General features: G+C 35.5%; 1 protein-coding gene across 1 annotated transcript in view; it reads right to left on the bottom strand.

The window, feature by feature from the left end:
• Nucleotides 1-20,165, bottom strand: part of LOC149547949 (uncharacterized) — a 42,674-nt gene extending 22,509 nt beyond the window's left edge. Inside the window, exon 1 of the mRNA XM_089791983.1 lies at nucleotides 19,007-20,165. Coding sequence (XP_089648109.1) covers nucleotides 19,007-19,923 — 917 coding nt within the window. The 5' untranslated portion in view covers nucleotides 19,924-20,165. The remainder of the gene's footprint in view (nucleotides 1-19,006) is intronic.
• Nucleotides 20,166-22,543: the final 2,378 nt, after the last annotated feature.

Below are 22,543 nucleotides of genomic sequence, written 5' to 3'. Positions count from 1 at the left end.
ATCAGACCAGGCTAACAATATGAATGGCATGTTAATAAAAGTAGAAATCCGGCATTACAGGAAAATCATGCTTAGGGCTCACTGTGGAATTAGCATGCTATAGTAATGAGAAATAAATTGGTAAGATTGTGCAGGGGCATGATCTATTATTCAATGTAACAGTGTTTTGCAGTTTGAGCACAGAGATGGATGCAACATGAGAGATGTTGTAAAAACAAAAACATTTTTGAAGGAAAGATCGTGGATATTCAGGACTTAATAATTTTCCTGACTCTTCTATATTGCCCTCGATTTCTATTCAAGACAGACACCTCAATCTTGATCAAGCATGTAGGATGACCACAAAATGCTTGACAAAATGCTGAAGGCACACATTGGTGAGACATGAGGACTCGGTCTTGACAGAATAGGGAGAAATCAATATTTAAAGTTCCATATTGTGGAAATAGTTGCCATCCTACATGGAAAAACAGTATATCTCAGAAGGTAATAATTTTTTATATGTCAAGATGTAGTGAACAGGTTTGGTTAAAAATGTAAAGTTTCTACAAATTCTGATCAACCAATACTGAAATAATAATTTTAGTCTTGCTGAAAATCAATCTACTTCAAATTTGGGCTGAATGTTATTGTTCAGGAAGTCTGCAATGAATTCTGGAAATTATATTTTATCTCTGATCTAAATCGTTAAGGAGCAGATTGCTAGAAGAGCAGACTTTGAATACATTAACCAAGGGCCTTGTCTTTCCATAAGACACACCCCTTCTAGGTCGGCCCTCCATGAAACAATCCTTTGCCATTACAAATCGGTGGCCTTATCAAATAACTAATAGTTAATTAGTAATCAACTAAAATAGTTATTTAAGAGGCATATAAGTATACCTAGTAAAACGTCGATCATTACTGTGAGAAGTATTTATCATGAGGCAGTATAAGGGAACTTATATTCATATCAGATCTGTCTAATCGGGAATATCAGAACATTGATATAATCAAGTTATTAGGATTTAACACTCCCTCTTAACTTGATAATATAAATGAGAGAAACATATCTAGCAACATTGTTTAAGCTTAGAATTGTACTCTATATCTATCTAATTCTTCCATGCATGTAGTATCATGGTACACATGATACTTTGTTATATTACTAAGCTTGTAATATAGATTATCACTAACACTTGTGATAACAGTATTACATGTAATGCAATACACAAGATAAAATCCAAAGAATGATTAAATTCTTCCTTTATCCAAGTTGTGACTCATAGGTACTGGCAGCCCTATATCACAATATGATCCTGAGTTAAGATCTACCAGAACACAAATAAAATGCGGAGAATGATTAAATTCTTCCTTTATCCATGTTGTGACTCATAGGCATAGAAATGTATACATCACAATGTGATCTTGAACTCATCCATATCCGACAGTGGTTCTCTATTGTTCAGTACATTATCTTAGAGATTGTCATCTCTCATAATGTCTTTTATACAAGTGTTCATTATCTCAAAGATCGTCACCTCTTAGATAATCAATACAAATGGTGAAGCCCATAACAGTCAATAGCCTGACAATAATAATTTTAACTCAAAATTATTTCATTAATAATTAAAGAATACAAATGTATTATAATTCAACCATAACAAGTCTTTTCCCAAAGTGATCTATCTTCACGAGAGAGAGAGGTTTGGTAAGAATATATGTTGTCTAATCTGCAGTGCAATTGTATTTTAATTTTACAATATTCCTATCTACCATATCTCTTACATAATGGTAAGGAATTTCAATATGCTTGGACCTATCATGAAAAACTGGATTCATAGAAAGCTTGATGGAACTATGATTATCACAATGAATAATAGTAGGATTCATGGGTTGACCAAATAATCCCACAAGTAACTTTCTAAGCCAATTGCTTCCCGAGAGCCCATTGTTGCCGCAATGTATTCAGCTTCTATGGAACTCTGTGCTATTGATGCCTGCTTTCTGCATATCCAAGATATCATCACTGAGCCTAAATTGAAACAGCATCCTGAAGTGTTTTTCCTATCAGTAACACTTCCAGCCCAATCTGAGTCTGTGAACCCATGTAAGTCCAAGTTGACTTTCTCATACTTGAGCCCAAGGTTAAGAGTGTCTTGTAAGTATCTCATAATGTGTTTGACTGCAACTAGGTGAATCTACTTTGGCTCACACATAAACTAACTTAAGGCATGAACAACATAGCAAATATCAGGTCTTGTATTTACCAAGTACATAAGAGACCCAATCATTTGTCTGTAAAGAGTAAAATCTATGGAAGGTGATTCTGCTGCTACTTCCTTAAGTTTGTGTAGATTAGTCTCCATAGGAGAAGACATAGGTCTGCAATTGCACATTCCAAATCTCTTCAAGATGTCTAATGTATACTTTCCTTGATTAAGTATGATGCTGTCAAAGTTCTGCCATACTTCCAGTCCTAGAAAGTAATGAAGGAGTCCTAAATCTTTCATTTCAAATTCTCTAAATAAATATTTCTAGCAATGATCTATAAGATGATCATCACCTGTTATTAGCAAATCATCAACATATAGTATCAAAATTATCATATCATCTTTATCATTTTTATAATAGAGATTTGGATCAACTTCATTCTTGGAGAATCCTAAACTGGAAAGATACTTATCAATTCTTTCATATCATGCCCTTGGAGCCTGTTTAAGCCCATAGAGAGCTTTCGTGAGCCTGCAAACAAAGACTTTAGGCTTATGAGTTTCAAATCCTTCAGGTTGTTCCAAATATACCTCTTCTGTAATCTTTCCACTCAGAAATGTTGTTTTCACATTCTTCTGATGTACTTTCCATCCCTTCGATGCTGCAATAGCTAGGACTGCTCTTGCATAGGTGTATCTGGCAACTGGAGCAAAGGTTTCTTCATAATCAATTCCCTCCTGAGAATCCTCTAGCTACAAATCTGGTTTTATATTTTTCAACGCTACCATCAGCACCATGCTTGATTTTAAATATTCACTTATAGAAGAAACAACAAATTTTCCTTCAGGTCTTGGAACAATTTCCCAAACATCATTCTTAATAATGAATTGGTATTCCTCTATCATAGCATCCTTCCAAGTTGTATGTTTAATAGCATCTAAAACATTGGTTGGTTTTGATTTAGAAAAATCACTCATGTTTGCTGCATAACTAGAAAATCTTTTGAGTCTTTTGCTTTCTCTGAAGGTTCCAGATGGTGTAGCGAAGTCTTGTGCTTCCTCTACAGTCTTAATAGCCCAAAGTGGTCTTTTCTTAGGATTTTGAGTTTCCTCAAGATTAAGATTTTGAATTTCATCTTCAATTTCTTCAATGTTCTCCCTCTGAAACTCAGATTCATGATTTTCTTCAGAATTAGGTATAACCGTATATGTGTAAGATCTTCAGAACTAGGGGCTCTTTTGAAAGCTAAATCTTCTTCAAATATTACATTCCTACTAAGTTCAATGTTTTTCTGACCAGGTATGAAATCTCTAAATGCCTTAAATGTTTCACTATACCCAACAAAAATACATTTCCTCCCGGAGGGTTCTAACTTAGTTCTCTTTTTTTTTGGAACATGTATGTATACTGGGTACCCAAATATCCTAAGATGGCTTATATTTGGTTTAACCTTACAAAAGACTTCTTCAAGAGTTTTATCTCTAAGGTGGGAGTGAGGACTTTTGTTTTGAATATAGACAACAATACATGAGACTTCTGCCCAAAGATAATATTCTAAATTTTGATCAAATATCATAGCTCTTGATGCATCTATAATTGTTCTATTCTTCCTTTTTGCTACCCCATTTTGTTGCGGGTTATAAGGAACAGTATACTCCCTTTTAATTCCTACTTCTTTACAAAAACCTTTAAACAAATCTGAAGTATATTCCCCTCCATTATCAGTCCTAAGAGTTTTAATTTTGTGTGCTGATAGGGTTTCAATTAAGCTTTTTAATTCTTTAAATCTCTTAAGGATTTCTTCTTATTCTTTACATTTTAAGAAGTAAATCCATATTTTCCTAGAGAAATCATCTCTAAAAAGTATATAGTACCAAAATCCTCCAAGAGAAGGAACAAACATAGGTCCACATAAATCTAAGTGGACTAATTCAAAAACATTGTTAGTGTTTCTAGTGCTATCTTGAAATGGACTTTTGGTGTTCTTACCCAAAGCGCATCTTTTGCATATGCTTGAATGATCTTTATTCAACTTAGGTAAACCAATAACCATCTTATCCATAGTCGATAAGGCTTTGAAGTTTAGATGTCCTAACCTTTTATGCCACATTTCGTTTATATCAACAGCGTCATGAATTAAGGCTTGAATAGGTTCTATGTTTAATTCATACAAGTATCCCTTTCTTTGACCAATCAACTTTGATTTCTTAAACAAGGAGTTCTTAGACCAGGGCATTACTTTACCGTCCATGAATGCAACATTATGTCCATCATCAATGTTGTAACAGAGATTGGATTCCTCTTTATTCCTGGTACGTAGAGTACTCTTTTGAGATGGAGAGAAATACCCAACTTCAATTTCAAGATGTAGTTCCCAATTCCTTTGACAAAGTGAGTGGAATTATCACCTATGGTAACTTCATCATTAACTTCTTCTGATATTGAGTCTAGTACTTCTTTGTATCTTGTAATGTGTCAAGATGATCCACTATCAATTACCCATGTGCTTCGCTTGATAGTGCAGAATAAATACACGTTTCTTAGGATCACAGTTTTCTTCTTTCCTAGTAATGTTTGTATAGTTTACTTGTTGCTTTGTATTCTCGAGGCAATTGGATCTATAGCGTCCAAATTTTTCACATTTGAAGCATTTTATTTTAGATAAATCTCTCTTAGGTTTGTCATTTCTTTGATTACCCTTCTTCTTCTTGAAGTGGTTCTTCTTACCTTTATAAGAATTTGTGTTGAGAACATGAGGTTCTTCATCTTTAGTTTTCAATTTTCCTCCTTTCTTAAGTTTCCTATATTCTTCTTTAAGGCAATCTCCTTTAAGTCTACTGAAGTCTGGAAGATTGTCTCTAGCACTTACTCCTTGTGAGAATGTTTCCCATGAATCCGATAACCCATCTATAGCCATAAGTGTTAGCTTTTTCTCTTCAATTATGGTCCCTATACTTGCAAGTTCATCTCTTAGACTAGCCACCCTTAGGAAGTAAGAATTCATAAATTCTCCCTTCTTTATTTGTGTATGATTTAGTTGTCCTTTTAGTGCAAGGGTTCTAGTCGCATTGTTAACCTCATATGCATTTAATAATGCACTCATCATATTAAACGTTGTCATATGTTTCATTAGCATAGGTACTATTTCATTTTTAACGCCATCTAATATGATTTGGATAGTTTTTTTGTTTCCTTTATTCCAGATAGTTTTATGAGGGTCAGCATCAAGTTGCTTGGATTCTTTATCAACAAACTATTTCACATCATTTTCTTCAAGAATAATCATAATTTTGAATTTCCAAGCAACAAAGTGTTCTTTTCCATCAAACATGTCTTTGGGTCTGATTGCGCTGGCCATTGAAGGTAGAAGGATGTTGCTAGATATTTTAAATCTGATTGTCAATTTGCAGAGTCTAGGTTCGACTACCAGAGCTCTGATACCATGTAAACTTTCTACACATTCCGATCAACCAATACTGAAATAATAATTTGAGTCTTGCTGAAAATCAATCTACTTCAAATCTGGGCTGAATGTTATTGTTCAGGAAGTCTGCAATGAATTCTGGAAATTATATTTTATCTCTGATCTAAATCATCAAGGAGCAGATTGCTAGAAGAGCAGACTTTGATAATATCATGTCTTCTATCCACAATCTTGTTCCTATTTTATACATTAACCAAGGGTCTTGTCTTTCCATAAGACACACCCCTTGGTTGGCCCTCCATAAAACAATCCTTTTCCATAACAAATCGGCGGCCTTTATCAAATAACTAATAGTTAATTAGTAATCAACTACAATAGTTATTTAAGAGGCATATAACTATACCTAGTAAAACGCTGCTCATTATAGTGAGAAGTATTTATCGTGAGGCAGAATAAGGGAACTTATATGCATATCAGATCTGTCTAATCGGGAATATCAGAACATTGATATAATCAAGTTATTAGGATTTAACAAAAAGTCTCATCTGGGGCATTTTGAAACATGGGTCAATGAGTTTGACTCAAAAATCACACAGTTAAATCCTGATAGCAATATCACAAGGAGAGATAAGTATCAAAAAGGGACATTATTACAGTCATTAATTAGACATTATAATTGTTCATAAAAAGCCATGTCAATTTCCAGTAATAAGGAAGGTTATAACTGTCGAACAGTGGATATTTTCTTAAATTATAACCCTCTGCAAAGATCGTTCAATATTGACACTTGTCCCAAGTAACAGTCTCAAAGTTGAGAAAATTATTTCTATTACCCAATCATAAAGTTTGTAAGTTTTAATATGGATTTAATTAATCATCAAATCTCGATAGGGGAAAAGGAAATAATTACGGGAACGAATAGCAATCAAGAGGGATGCGAGAGTTTTTGTGATGTTAAAATAATAGAGCAGCTAATTAAATCTCAGGATCCAGTTACTGAACTGAATAACCATCCGGTAAAACTATGTACGTAAAGGTCTTCAGAAAGAAAGGATTGCATTCTTCTTTTTTGGCATTTGATGTAAAGGAGAGGGGTCTGTGAACTCACAATTTTGGCATTTGAAGAAATAAAGGAGATATTTCTGAATCTGTGAATTTGTTGATATTTCTTTTAGATCATTATGATATGTGTCTCGTTATGTTTATCTTTCAATGTCATTTGGTTGTGTCAGGTTACATATGTATTTAATGTTGAAGCTTTGAATTCAGATTAAGTTAGCTGTTGAAAAGGATCAGCACCCTTTCTTTCTGTTTCTTCACCGTCTGAGTGTGAGGGAGTGGGCTTTGTATCTGTTTCTCATATTCATCTTAATTATGTATTTAAATCTCTTCACATCTACTTCATGGTTATCAGTAGATGTTAGTGCCTTTATTGCTTTCTAGTAAAAAGCAAATTAACATTCTAATTCATTGCACATCTTATAAAGAGGGAGTTGTACCTCTCAATTCAGAGGAAGGTTATCAATCCAAGTGCTAGAGCACTTTGTTCTTCCTCCATGTAATTTGAAGTCAATTCATTTATCTATTTTTGAAGAACAAATCTGTTCGCTAACAAGTGGAAACGATCAAGAACTAAAGATAAAAAGGAAAAGATTCTAAATACGACATACACAACAGAAAATCACTAAAAACTAATTAAACAACTTAAAATGGCTATTATAGCTAAATATTATTAATATAAAAACTCCTCACAATAAGCCATACATTACTACCTCTATGATATAAATTATAATCCATATAAATTAGCTCATGGTCTTCCAGACCAACATGCATCTCCTTCAAGTGTCATTTCTTCAACAAAGGAAGTCCTATGGAGATAACCACTTATCATTCTTATCATGAGTTCAAATTACGAGTCCTCTCTCCTTATAGCCTACCTCTCAGTCTTGACTTTACTGTTGAAATTACAACCAGAAGTATATAATTGAAATGAAAATGAAATGCAAAATTCAAAACAAACAGATAATAAGTTATCCTTGGAAAAACCCTCCTCACCGAGAGAAACAACACAGCACACCAAAAATGAAGCCTTTATTTAGATAGAGTTCAATCCCACAAAAGTATTCCTCTTACAGATTCACGCCAACTTATTGTCAACCAAAATGATCAATTCTCAGAAATGATACTGCATACAATATACTCAGAAGTTCATATAATAGTTGATCAAATATTGATCAAAATAAACTCTGCTATCAAATAAACATTAAATGTATCTTGCCAATTGAGATAAATATTACTATCTCTGCATATTACAGTGAGGATAGAAACAGCACGCAATAATCCAGGCTCAGAAGAAAACAACAGAACAATTTTGCTGCTGAAATAATAAACTCCTCACAACAAAACGAACTTTCTTACGCACCTAAATACTCTTAGAAGAACAAAAGTAATTCTTCCTCACAATGAAACGCTGAAGCAACCAACACATAGGACAAGCACAACAATACCATCGAGCTCTTGCAAGTGTCGAACAAACCATCATAATGAACTGACACTAACAATAAGTACTGTTGAGAGCATGAACCAATGGAGGAAAGAAAACCACCGTTCATAATAAAGCAAACATTTAATACACACTTGCCATGAAACAAAACAGCAGAGAGAAATGATGATGCCAGTAAAGAGGATGCCAACTATGCAACCATGCGGAGACCACGTAAGCCCAGCAGAGATGACACCTAAAAAATACACGTGGAGTCCAAGTAAGCAAAAACACTCAGAAATAAGAACGAGATGGAACCCGACGTCGAGCTTGAACTTTTGATGTCATATTTACAACGCATGAACATAAGCAAGTGTGAAACATAATGAACAACAAAATAAAACTTCTGCAGCAGCTCGTAACTGGAGAGTCGTAGATGGCAACAGATCTATCTCGCTGCTACTCAAGAATTTAACGTTTAAAAAGAATACACCTCACTGTGTGTTTTAGTACCAGTGCTTTAAGTCCAATATATCCCTTACAGGATGAACTTTTTTGTCAAAGTAGTTAAGCCTACTATAGTCTATGGTACTGTGAATTTAAGGTGCTAGTTTTTGTCCTTTTGATTGGGCTCAAGTTGAGGTGATTTAGATGGAGTAGCCGGAAGCTACTCTATCCCTCCTCGAGTGCATGTATCCCCTATCCGATTTGGTTATGTATCTGATACAGCCTGGATACAAGTCAAATATTTTACCCATGAGTGCCCAAAAAAACCTTGATTTTTGAACCATGCCAAATACTAAGTGATTTAATTTTTTAATAAAATTGTAGATCTTCCAAATTTAGTTTTATAAACTTCATTATGCAACTATTTATTTATTTTGGTACAAACAAAACCTACACCCAATGAGAAAGACAAATGAAATGATTTTCTATTTCAGCAATCCATTTTGTGGGGTTATCTTCCAATGCAACTCTACAACACTTGCATATTGTAAACTGTAAAACTAACTTATAATTATTTAGTAACGTTCACGTGTCTATATCGCTTTTGAAGTAATGAAATCTCCTCTGACTCTAAAAAATTGGAAACATGTGTTAAAAATGTGTGTTTTTATTTATTTGATATCCAGCTGTATCCATATCGTGAGTCTTACAAAATGGTTGTACCCAAATATGATAGCATACTCGTATTTGTATCTGTATTCATGTCCATGCAACTTTGGATTTTAGATAATTACTTCGACATGTGATACAATGTAAATGGAAGGTTTCTCAAAATATTGTCCACACCAATTTTTTTGCCCAACCTGATTGTCTCAACATTTTCTTCACACAAGATCTATAGGTGCCCATCTTATGGTAGATATCCTGTTTTGCAGTATGCTCCTTAGAGGAGTTATCACTTCGGTTCTCCTGAAACATCAACATTGTTAGTTCCTCAAGGATTATGTAATCCTTAATCCTGTTACAGCAACCCGCTGCTGGTCATGGTATACTTTAAGCAATGTTTTCCTGAGACTGGCTGCTTTTGGATTCTCTTGTGGCCATGAATTTTGTCTAGTTTTATCACTTGTCTGAAAAAACTGAAATTGTGAGTAAAGCACTCGAAATTCCAGTGACATTCACCTTCCAACCAGCAGTTTATTTTCAAATGTTCTTTTGCTTACTGTCTTGCCAGCCACAGCCAGAAAGTTACTGTCTGTAGTAACAAGGAGTCATGGGCCCATAACTTTTACATCTTACCCTTATCTGGGTAGTCACGTTAAAAATGATAAGATTAATTGTGTCAATTCCCATTCCTGGATGAGCTGGTATCATCTGATTGTTTCTTATTTGTTTGGCATTGATTAAATGATCCTGCTGACTTGGATACTGATAAAAGCCTATAAAGTGGGTCCGACTTTGGCTCAGCGGGAAATGATCCAAGATCATGCTTAGTCGTTAGAAAGATGAGCCATTAGTAATGACAATTTCAAAAGTTCAGAATTTACTATGAAGTAACACAGGGCTGGGGATGGCAAGGTTATTTATGTTTAGTGTCTTATGACTGTTCTCTACAAATAAAAAGAACAAATCTGGGGAAATCTAGGAGTCTTCCGAGCCTTATCAAATGGTGATTGGAATTGAGGCTGTTCAGTCACATGCTATCACTATTTAATCTTTATGTAAGAATTTGTCCTCACAGGACTGTTAGACTACGTATGACTAAGAGCAAAGCTGTAAATCAAATTTGAGAAATAAAAATGTGCTACTGTTTTGTTAGTATGAAACTCATTGCGGGTACCTAATTTGGGAACGTGTTAACTACACAAGAAACTCCGCTCCATTCTCAGAATTCTAATTAGATAGAAAGCAGTTTTCGAATATGAAATGTTTGGTAGTATCAATGTGGCATAAAGTAATCATAAGTATTCACAAACTGTTAAATCCGTAACTCTGATCAACATACTGATCTGACTGTGCAGATCGCACAGACCTTAGCATTCTCTTGATGCCTTATGAAAGCCTAGATTTATATTACTCCTTTAGTTGGCATGATCGGCATCTCCTCTAGTATTAACTAATCCTAGTTAATACTGTTTACAAGTCATTACATCCTTTAGGCACCGATTATGAGAAGGAGCTTATGGGCCAACCTAGATAGGGTCATGTCCCTTCAAGGGACATGCCCTTTGGGTAAGGTATTTATGAAGGGTCTGGTTGTAGTTAAAGGACACACAAATAATATCAAGTCTGCTCCTTTAAGCAAGTCTGCCCTATTCGAACACTTCCAGAAATATAAAAGATTTCAAAATAATAATTTGTAGGAACCCCAAATAGGCTCTACGCTGATCACTGTTTGTTTCCCTGGGTGTAATAATTGTTTTTGGTTTGTTTTTGAATGTTTTAAGCTGTTTTTGGGTTTTTGAGTTGATGAAAAGAAAATACAAATATTGAAAACTAATCTACCTCAAATTATAACTCAAATCTGATTATAATGCTAATCAAATTCATTTATTCAGATGGCTCCTAATGTTTGTACAATACTTATTGCTGGATGAATACATTAAAAACATCATCATTAATAGTTGAAAAAAACCTGATTTTTGTCTCCAATACGCAACCACGCTGCTGGTTGCTTCCTCCTTGGGCAGCACCTATCAAAAACCGCAATATTAAATCTCTGATTTTTAATTCACTGTAGCGCTGTACTGTTCACAGCACTGTAGCTGCTGTTATAACCCCTTCCAACCTGTAACAGATTCATCCAATTCTTTCCTACTAAACACAATATTGACTCCAGAATGAAGTCAACTCACAGGCAAAATTCAAGTGATATTTCACACCCTCAAATTGCATCAACTCTGAAGATACTACGTCCTCCACAGTCTGAATTCTTCTCAAACTTGTAGAAACCCTTGTTGCCACAACTTCAAGAAATTTCACAAGGCAAAGTTTTTAAGCAATTCTCATTACCTCCTCTTGAAGGAAGACAAAGATTGTTTATAAGGACTCCTCAACTCCAGAATGAGTTTCCACGCTCAATGTGGGATAAAAGATATAATAATAACATAAAAAATGTTATTACATTAAAACTTAGAAAATCCCTTTTAATTTTTCCATAAGCTTGGACCCACAATTAATTGAAACAATGGCCCCTTTTATGATATCATGACCCTCACTTAAGTTATATATTATAACTTAACAATATAGGCTCAAAACCAATAATGTTTATTTTAACTAAATAAACATTAATATCTCCATTATTACTCAACATTTTTGAATGTCGTTTGGACTGGGAGCTAACATGATAAAACTGCATATGACCATACCCCTTTTCTAAAAATAGCAAGGGTCTATCTTTATAACTCCAAAACTGCTAAAAATAGCCTAACCAAGCCAAACTCAAAGCAAAACTCATCATAAACAAACTCTGGCAACCCAGAAGAGTACTCTGCTCTAGTCCTTGGAGGATCTCCACACCAAGGTGACCCTCTATCCAATCTTATTAGCCTACAAGGGTCTCTGATAGGCTAATCACCAGCTAAAGTGATGTCTCTAGCTAGAAGGGGACATCACATAATTTCATTATTGACATCTCTTATACAAGTCTATACAAAGATAATCTTCAGCAAGCTCTCCACCCAGAAGAGTACTCTGCTCTAGTCCTTGGAGGATCTCCACACCAAGGTGACCCTCTATCCAATCTTATTAGCCTACAAGGGTCTCTAATAGGCTAATCACCAGCTAAAGTGATGTCTCTAGCTAGAAGGGGACATCACATAATTTCATTATTGACATCTCTTATACAAGTTTATACAAAGATAATCTTCAGCAAGCATTGGAGAAGGTATTGTTTCAGTTTGATCACACAGAATTTGCAGAAACTTTACATGGTATCAGAGCTCTGGTAGTCGAACCTAGGCTCTACAAATTAAACAATCAAGACTGAGTATATCTAGCAACATTCTCCTATCTTCAATGGCATACATAATCAAACCCGAGGACAGGTTTGATGGGAAAGAACACTTCGATGCTTGGAAATTCAGAATCATGATGATTCTCAAAGAAAATGATGCGAAACAGTGTGTTGATAAAGCATCCAAACTACCTAATATTGAACCTAATAAAACTATCTAGAGTAAAGGAAACAGGAAAGCCATGCAGATCATATTAGATGGAGTAAAAAATGGAATAGTACCCATGCTAACAAAACATCAAACAACATTCAATATGATGAATGCATATGAGGTTAACAATGCAATTAGAGTCCTTGCACTAAAAAGGCAACTAAATCATATACAAATAAAGAAGGGAGAATCGAAGAATTCTTACGTCCTAAGGGTTGCTAGTCTAAGAGATGAACTTGAAAGTATAGGAACCATAATTGATAACAAAGAATTAACACTGATGGCTATAGATGGATTACCAGATTCAGGGAAAACATTTGCACAAGGAGTAAGTGCTAGAGACAATCTTCCTGACTTCAACAGACTTAAGGGAGATTGTCTTCAGGAAGAATCCAGAAAACTTAAGAAAGGGGGAAAGTTGAAAATTGAAGACGAAGAACTTCATGTTCTCAACACAAATTCCTATAAAGGTAAGAAAAAACATTTCAAGAAGAAAAGGGTAATCAAAGGAATGACAAACCTAAGGAAGATCTATCCAAAGTAAAATGTGAAAAATGCGAAAAATTTGTACACTACGGATCTAATTGCCCTGAGAATTCTAAATAGCAAGTAAATTATACAAACATTACTAAAGAAGATAACTATGATCCTGAGAATCATGTATTGTATTTGGCACTATCAAATGAAGTATCAAGCAAGGCATGGGTGATCGATAGTGGATCATCCCGACATATTACAGGATACAAAAAAGCACTAGACTCTATATCAAAATAAGTTAATGGCGAAGTCACCGTCGGTGATAATTCAGCACATTCCATCAAAGGAATTGGAAATTGCACCTTGAAACTAAAGTTGGATAGTTCTCTTCTTCTCAAAGGAGTACTCTATGTACCAGGAATAAAAAGGAATCTAATCTCGGTTACAGCACTTGAAGATGATGGACATAATGTCGTATTCATAGACGGTAAAGTAATGACCTAGGCTAAGAACTCCTCATTTAAGAAAGCAAAATTGAGAATTAAATTTAGAACCTAGTCGACCTATTCAATCCTTAATTCATGAAGCTGCTAATATAAACGAAATATGGCACAGAAGCTTAGGATATCTAAATTTCAGAACCTTATCAACTATGGAAAAGATGGTTATTGGTTTACCTAAACTGAATAAAGATCACTCAAGCATATGCAAAGGATGCACTCTAGCTAAGAACACCAAAAGTCCATTTCATGATAGCAATAGAAAAACTGACAATGTTTTGGAATTAATCCACTCAGATTTATGTGGACCTAGGTTTGTTCCTTCTCTTGGAGGATTCTGGTACTATACACTGTTTATAGATGACTTCTCTAGAAAAACTTGGATTTACTTCTTAAAATGTAAAGAATCAAAAGAACTCCTTAAAAGATTTAAAGAATTTAAAACCTTAACTGAAAACTAATAGGGAATAAAATTAAAACTCTTCGGATTGATAATGGAGGGGAATATATCTCAGATTTGTTTAAAGAGCTTTGTAAAGGAAAAAAGGAATTAAGAGAGAGCATACCGTTCCTTATAACTCACAACAAAACGGGGTAGCAGAAATGAAGAATGGGAAAATTATAGAAGCTGCAAGAGCTATGATATTTGAACAAACTCTAGAATATTATCTTTGGGCAGAAGCCTCTTGTACTGCTGTCTATATTCAAAACAGAAGTCCTCACTCCTACCTTAGAGATAAAACTCCTAAAGAAGTTTTTACTAAGGTTAAACCTAATATAAGTCATCTTAGGATTTTTGGGTGTCCAGTATATATACATGTTCCAAAAGAAAAGAGAACTAAGTTAGAACTCTCTGGGAGGCAAGGTATTTTTGTTAAGTATAGTGAAACATCTAAGGCATATAGGATTTTCATACCTGGTCAGATAAAATATTGAACTTAGTAGGGATGTAATTTTTGAAGAAAATTTAGCATTCAAAAGAGCTCAACCCTCTCCCTTACCTAGTTCTGAAGGAAATATTGAATCTGAGCCTCAGAGGGAGAACACTGAAGAAATTGAAGATGAAATTCAAAACCTAAATCTTGAAGAAACCAAAAATTCTAAGAAAAGACCACTTTGGGCCATTAAGATAGTAGAGGAAGCACAAGACTTTGCTGCACTATCTAAAACATTCAAAGAAAGCAAAAGAACCAAAAGATTTTCTAGTTATGCAACAACATGAATAATTTATCTAAATCAAAACCAACCAATGTTTTAGATATTAAACATACAGCTTGGAAGGATGCCATGACAAAAGAATACCAATCTATTAAGAAGAATGATGTTTGGGAAATTGTTCCAAGACCTGAAGGAAAATCTATTGTTTCTTCCAAGTGGATATTTAAAATCAAGCATGCTGCTAACGGTAGCATTGAAAAATATAAAGTCAGATTCGTAGCCAGAAAATTCTCTCAAAAAGAAAAGATTGATTATGAAGAAACCTTTGCTCTTGTTGCCAGATACACCTCCGTAAGAGCAATTCTAGCTATTATAGCATTGAAGGGATGGAAAGTACATCAGATGGATATAAAAACAGCATTTCTGAATGGAAAGATTACAGAAGAGGTATATTTGGAGCAACCTAAAGGATTTGAATCTCATAACCCTAAATTTTTTGTTTGCAAGCTCAAGAAAGCCCTCTATGGGCTTAAACAAGCTCCAAGGGCATAGTATGAAAGAATTGATAAGTATCTCACCGGCTTAGGACTCTCCAAGAATGAAGCTAATCCAAATCTATATTATAAAAGGGATAAAGATGATATGGTAATTTTGATACTGTATGTTGATGATTTACTAATAACAGGTGATGATCATCTCATAGATCAATGCAAGAAAGATCTAATCAAAGAATTTGAGATGAAAGATTTAGGACTCCTTCATTACTTCCTAGGATTGGAAGTATGGCAGAATTCTAACAACATCATACTCAATCAAGGAAAGTATACATTAGACATCTTGAAGAGATTTGGAATGTGGAACTGTAGGCCTATGTCTTCTCCCATGGAGACTAATTTACATAAACTTAAGAAAGCGGCAACAAAATCACCTTCCATAGATTCTACTCTTTACGAACAGATGATTGGATCCCTTATGTACTCGGTAAATACAAGACCTAACATTTGCTATGTTGTTAATGCATTAAGTCAGTTTATGTGTGAGCCAAAGGAGATTCACCTAGTTGCAGTCAAACACATCATGAGATACTTACAAGGCACTCTTAACCTTGGGCTCAAAGTATGAGAAGGTTGAATTGGATCTACATGGATACCAGACTCAGATGGGGCTTGAAGTGTTACTGACAGGAAAAGCACTTCAGGATGGGATGTTGTTTCAGTTTAGGCTCAGCGATGATATCATGGATATGCAGAAAGCAGTCTTCAGTAGCACAAAGTTCCACAGAAGCCGAATACATTGCAGCAGTGATGGCCTCTCGGAAAGCAGTTTGGCTTAGAAAGTTACTCGTGGGATTATTTGGTTAAGCCATGAATCCTACGATTATTCATTGTGATAATCAGAGTTCAATCAAGCTTTCTGTGAATCCAGTTTTTCACGACAGGTCTAAACATATCGAAATTCCTTACCATTATGTAAGATATATGGTAGACAAGAATATTGTAAAATTAGAATACATTTGCACTACAGATCAAACAACAGATATTCTCACCAAACCTCTCTCTCAAGTGAAGTAGATCACTTCAAGAAAAGACTTGGTATGGTTGTATTGTAATTCATTTGTATTCTTTAAATTATTAATAAAATAATTTTATTGTTAGGCTATTGACTGTTATGGGCTCCACCATTTGTATTCATTATTTTAGAGGTGACAATCTCTAAGATAATGAACACTCGTATAAAAAACATTATGAGAGATGACGATCTCTTAGATAATGTGCTAAACAGTAGAGATCTACTGTAAGATCTAGATGAGTTCAAGATCACATTGTGATTTAGACATTGTTATGCCTATAAGTCACAATTTGGATAAAGGAAGAATTTTATTATTCTTCGGAGTTTATCCTGTGTTCCGGTAGATCTTAACTCAGGATCATGTTGTAATATAGGAATATACCAGTACCTATGAGTCACAACTTGGATAAATGAAGAATTTAATTATTCTCCGTATTTATCCTGTATATTGCATTCCTTGCAATACTGTTATCACTAGTATTAGTGATATGTCATATCACAGGTTTAGTAATATGACATAGTATCATGTGTTCAATGATACCACATGCTAAGAAAGATTCAGATAGATATAGGGTATCAATCTATGCTTATTCATCTTAATTGATGTTGCTAAATATGTTATCTCTTAGTATGTTATCAAGTTAAGAGGGAGTGTTAAATCCGTAACTCTGATCAACATACTGATCCAACTGTGCAAATCACACAGACCTTAGCATTCTCTTGATGCCTTATGAAAGCCTAGATTTATATTACTCCTTTAGTTGGCATGATCGGCGTCTCCTTTAGGTTTTAATTGTTCAAGTGTTAAACCTTAACTAATCCTAGTTAATATTGTTTACAAGTCATTACATCCTTTAGGCGCTGATTATGAGGAGGAGTTTATGGGTTGACCTAGATAGGGTCATGTCCCTTCAAAGGACATGCCCTTTGGGTAAGGTATTTATGAAGGGTGTGGTTGTAGTTAAAGGACACACAAATAATATCAAGTCTGCTCCTTTAAGAAAGTCTTCCCTATTCGAACACTTCTAGAAATATAAAAGATTTCAGAATAATAATTTAATTATTGACATCTCTTATACAAGTCTGTACAAAGATAATCTTCAGCAAGCATTGGAGAAGGTATTGTTTCAGTTTGATCACATAGAATTTGCGGAAACTTTACACAAACTATTGGCAATTGCTATGGGTTATTAATCAATAAATTAAATTAGACATGAGTAATGATCATCTTTGAAAATCAAAAAGGCTTCTCATAGTTCTAATTATGTAGAATGCATTTTTTTAAATATTGATGTTTCAATACGGAAATGATTTATTCTCCACACAGTATAAAGGCGTAATAACTAGTTGACAAACTATGACAAAATGAGAGGCAATAAGCAATTTCTCTGATTTCATGTGAATAAATTAAGTGTTTAAAAGGCTGGCCTGAGTGTCGCAAAAGAAAAAGACATCAGTGGCTTTGTGGGAAGTACATTGAGACCTGTTGAATCAAACATTCATGAATAGAATAGGCCAACCTCTATATTCTACTGGAAGATATAAAGATTATTATCAATGTCTATGGTCATAAAAATTGCTTTGAACCAAATCAGACACCATGTCCACCAGAAGTGTCTCAAATGGGTTAATTTCCCCACTTAAATGGAACCTAAGATCATCTCATCGATATATGATCAACATGTCATTGAACCTTCCATCTTCATGACCCAGTGCACCATTGCAGTCATTCAATGGCATCCAAATATTATATATACGGAACACTAATAGCAGACCACGTCTCATTTACAAATTCTACACCTAAAGAGGTGACAAATTCACTTAGAGCTTTAATCATCGATTAAAATCTAATGCTTGAAACAAAGGTGACAAGTCAATGTTCATTTATACAATTCATGAAATAAGCACAATAACAATCAATGTGTCAGCCATGCCAACCAAGCATAGAGGCCAACTGCCATGGACTTAGCAAGAGCTGGAGTGAACCCCGCTTCGGCCCTACCTTTTTCATAATACAAAAAGTTAGAGGCTGCCTTTTAGGTCACGATCAAGTCAGATGCCAATCTGATGTATGAGATCTCCCTTGTGAGAAGCCACAAGAAGGTCTCGTTTCATTTAAATTGAACCTCGCTCAGCTTTGACAATTCTGAGTTAACCACACGAGGAGATTTCATTCCATTTAACTTAAACACCACTCAACATTTGCAGACGTGATTTGATCTCATGACCAGGCTCAAGGAAAACCAAACCTTGCCAATTTTCCTAAACCCAGAAAACCCAATTTCAACGAACTTGGCAGAAAATTGAGACCTTTCAGAAAGAAAATACTGATCATTTGAGTTTCATTCCAAAAACGGAAGAACTTTCCATTTGAGTTTCATTTCAAGAAAGCTAATTTCATTTGAGTTTAATTCCAGGAAAAAAAAGTCATTTGAGTTCGCTCCAAGAATGAATGAAAAATTCATTAGAGTTTCGCTCCAAGAAAGAATGAAAAATTCTTTTGAGTTTCACTACAGGAAGCAAACATCCATTTGATTTGCAATTATGGGTATATAAGTAAATAATCTAGCAACGCAAGGACGGGTTGTACCTGACAACAGGCCGGCGCTCCAACTCCAAGTCTTTTTTACGATAGTCTACACCTCTCTGCTCCAGCAGAACTTCTCTGGGCAACGTTGCTTCACCAAATGGATTCGCTTTCTTCTTCCGCACAGCGCCCTGGGGCTCGAGCTCTGGACCTCTAGGAGTTGGGGGCCTGCTTGACGTTGAGCTCCTACTTTTTTCTTCCCCCAGAACATCTTCCTCGACGACATTACTAGTCTTTGCTGCACCGCTACCTCCAGCGTCCATTTTCTCGTTCTCGATTACCTTATCTTTGGAAAGCAACCCCTCTTTCTCCTTCTCTGCAAGAACTTGCTCCCGCGGCCGGGCGCCTGCAAACGGGTCACTTCTAGCCCTATCCAACCCGGGTTTCTGCACTAACTCCGCCACTCTAGTCTCCTCGGGCGCAGGAAGGGTAGCACATTCCACGCTCCGCTTTCCGTCTTGTGGCGGAATACCGCGGCGCTCGCTGCTTGAAGCGACAGCTGTGGCTCTTTTCACAGAACCCCAGTCGTCCACCTGATCGGCACGGGATGCCAGAGCAAGCACCGGCTCCCGCTTTCTGTCAAAGTCCTGAGACTTGGGATCGAACCCTGCCACAGCCCTTCCACTAAAAGCCTGATTAGTGACCCTGTTTCTGTCAGCAGACGGAAAAACCCTGGCATCTGGGAGGGCCCGGTATCGAACCCCGGCCCCAGGCCCAACATACTGCCTTGTTGGTAACTCAGAATTGCTCAATGTTGGGTTATTTTTTCTCCTCGATTTACCGGCTGCTGCAGCAGCTTCTGCTTCCGCTTTTTGTTTTTCCCGCAAGGCTTCTGCTTCTGCCTGCTGTTTTTTCTGTTCTGCTTCTTCACGCTCGGCTTCCTCGGCCCACGCTCCAACCCCTCCCAGAGCTCTCGCCATTTTTGTTTCCTCGAGCTAAGAAAGATAAGAGCAGCGCAGAGATCTAAGTCAGAGTCCCATGATTTTCTGCCATAGATATCTGTGTCTTGGTGTTCTGAATAACCTGCCGAGTTCCTCCGCTTTAGCTTAAAAAGGTCAAAGCAAAGGCAAAGCAAACTTTAGATGCTTTTCGAGGAGCACTTGCAGGGCACTTGCAATGTATTCAGAGTAGCTTTTACCCACTATAAGGAAATGAATCATTTTCTTCGTGTGGGGGCTTCAGATTAGACTCGACACACGACAGTAATGAATCAATCGTTTCCAGCTTGGTTGATTGACATGTATGAATTGCACCTTTTGATGTGGTGTACATAATAAATCAATCTATCTTTCGATTTAATTACAAATTGTACAAAGTATACTTTGGTCAAAGTATTTTTTAAATAATTTTGAGTATGTCGTCTATAATATATCTGTAAATATGTATTTATAGTAACGTGTTCAAAAATAGTCAAAGAGGACAAAATTCACCTATTGTGACACTAAAATGAAGGGAAAATGGGATAGTCAAAGTGGACACAATTTATGAATGGGGATACTAGATGCTTTGGTCTTAAGGTTATTATTCATTGGTATTGGTGGAGTGGTGAGTCAAGATGAGAGACAATAGTTTTTATAGAAACCTCCACAACATAGTTAAAATTGAGGGGGCCTCTCATGGCAATCTAGGATCCTTAAGAGTAAGGTGCATTGTCCACTTTTGAGATGGCCTGGTGGGGGTTAGGATGGCTACTCCATTAAAAAAAGATAACTAATAATATCGTTCAATCCAAAGCACTTATAAAAGGATTGTTGTTATGTGAGGAACTTGAAATAACTAAGTTAGAAATAGATGGGGATTCTTCAATTATGGTAAATGTGATAAGATTTGGTTTAACCCCAATTCAAGAGTCGATGCACTACTTGAAGGAGTCATGGAACTACTAGATTTTTTTGAGAAGTTTGCTATCATCCATATATATAAGGAAGCAACTGAAATGCTAACCACATGGCCAATGTGGCAGCAAATGCTAATGTTTATGGGAAAATAGGATCTGGGCATTGAAGTTGTCAACAAGAGAGAATTTAAAGTTGTTAACATCAATTGAGAAAACTCTAGTAGAATGTCACCTTAATGAGGCAATAATGTGGTGATAGTGTCTTAAATCAATTAAGGGTAGATCTTTGTAACTATGATGAGTGTGACCTCTCTTGGCATCGGGAAAATGGTGTTATGGAATAATGATGGAAAACCTCTGACATGTTACTTTAACATTTAATCAAACAACATAGAGATCAAATCCTAAAATTACTTATAAGGACAAATGACATCAATTCCTATCAAAATGTAGTAGTGTTAATAGATATAGCATCGATTCTATCATTTATAGAATAGATGGTGGATTTTTTAAAGATGTGAGATGAGGTTAAAATAAGTATATGTCTAATCAACACAAATCCATAGAAAATATTGGCCCATTGATGGTTCATTCAATGAATGATCTCTACAAGCTAGCCCGACTTAGTGATGATTTGGCTATAAATAGAACTCAAGATAGGTGTTTAGCATATTCTACAAGCATGGTTACTCCTATTAGGCTCAAAGGCACTAAGAGACAATTGTTGTTCCTATGATATATCTTAGACCAAAGTCTACATTTTATATGTCATTCACCTACCATATTGACTATAGAAATAATTAGGATGGTCTTCGACAAGCACTTCTTGGCTAAGAGACAAATGTACTTCTTAAGATATAGCTTAGACCAAAGGCTACATGATATACATCATTCACCCACCATCTTGAGTATGGAAATAATTATGATGGTCTTTAGCAGAGACTTCCTAACCTCTTCCAATCAATGCAACATCAATATTGATATGTGTACAAAAAGGAAAAGCAGAAAGTGAAATAGATAGGGGGTAGGGGTAGTCCAACTTTTCCTAATGCGCGACCGAAGGTAAATAGTCTCAAGTTGGACTAAAGCACTAATTTAGTGCAATGATCCTTCGTGATAATGTATTGTGATAATTGGATTTGAGGGGATATGGTAGGATGGTGCAAGATAGAAGGCTAATGAGCAAATATGAAAAGTTATAGAAAACACAAACTGTTAGAAAATAGGCAAGAACATGCAGTGACTTAGATAGTAACTAGATCCCAATTTTGTCATGTGGTTTCAATCTAAACCTTGTTACATAGTATAGATCGCCCTGGGAATTTTGCATCCAAGAACATATCACCCATCTCATTGTATACCTAGTACTTTTGTCTAAAACTTTCACCTATAGTCTATCAAATCCTATACTTTCTAAATTAAGTCCCAAAAGATTTCTCATATGTTCTTGCACATGAAAATGAGGAAAATATGGGGAAAGGGGTTTTCCTTGGTCAAAGCCCTATTGCGGAATCAACCTTGAAATTGTATGAAAGCAAAGTATGTAAATGTAAAGGTAAATGTAAAATATATCTTGCAAATGTATATACATTCATAAATGGATATTGAGTTCACACATATTTATGAAGATGCTTGTTTATTGCTTAAATTTTAGTTATTGAAACTTAGCATATAGAAATGAATCAAGGGTGTCTTTACAAATG

Source organism: Cupressus sempervirens, chromosome 7 (assembly GCF_028749045.1).
Source record: "Cupressus sempervirens isolate cs-2001-9-10 chromosome 7, ASM2874904v1, whole genome shotgun sequence".
Taxonomy (NCBI): Eukaryota; Viridiplantae; Streptophyta; class Pinopsida; order Cupressales; family Cupressaceae; genus Cupressus; species Cupressus sempervirens.
This window is presented reverse-complemented; position numbering and strand designations above follow the sequence as displayed.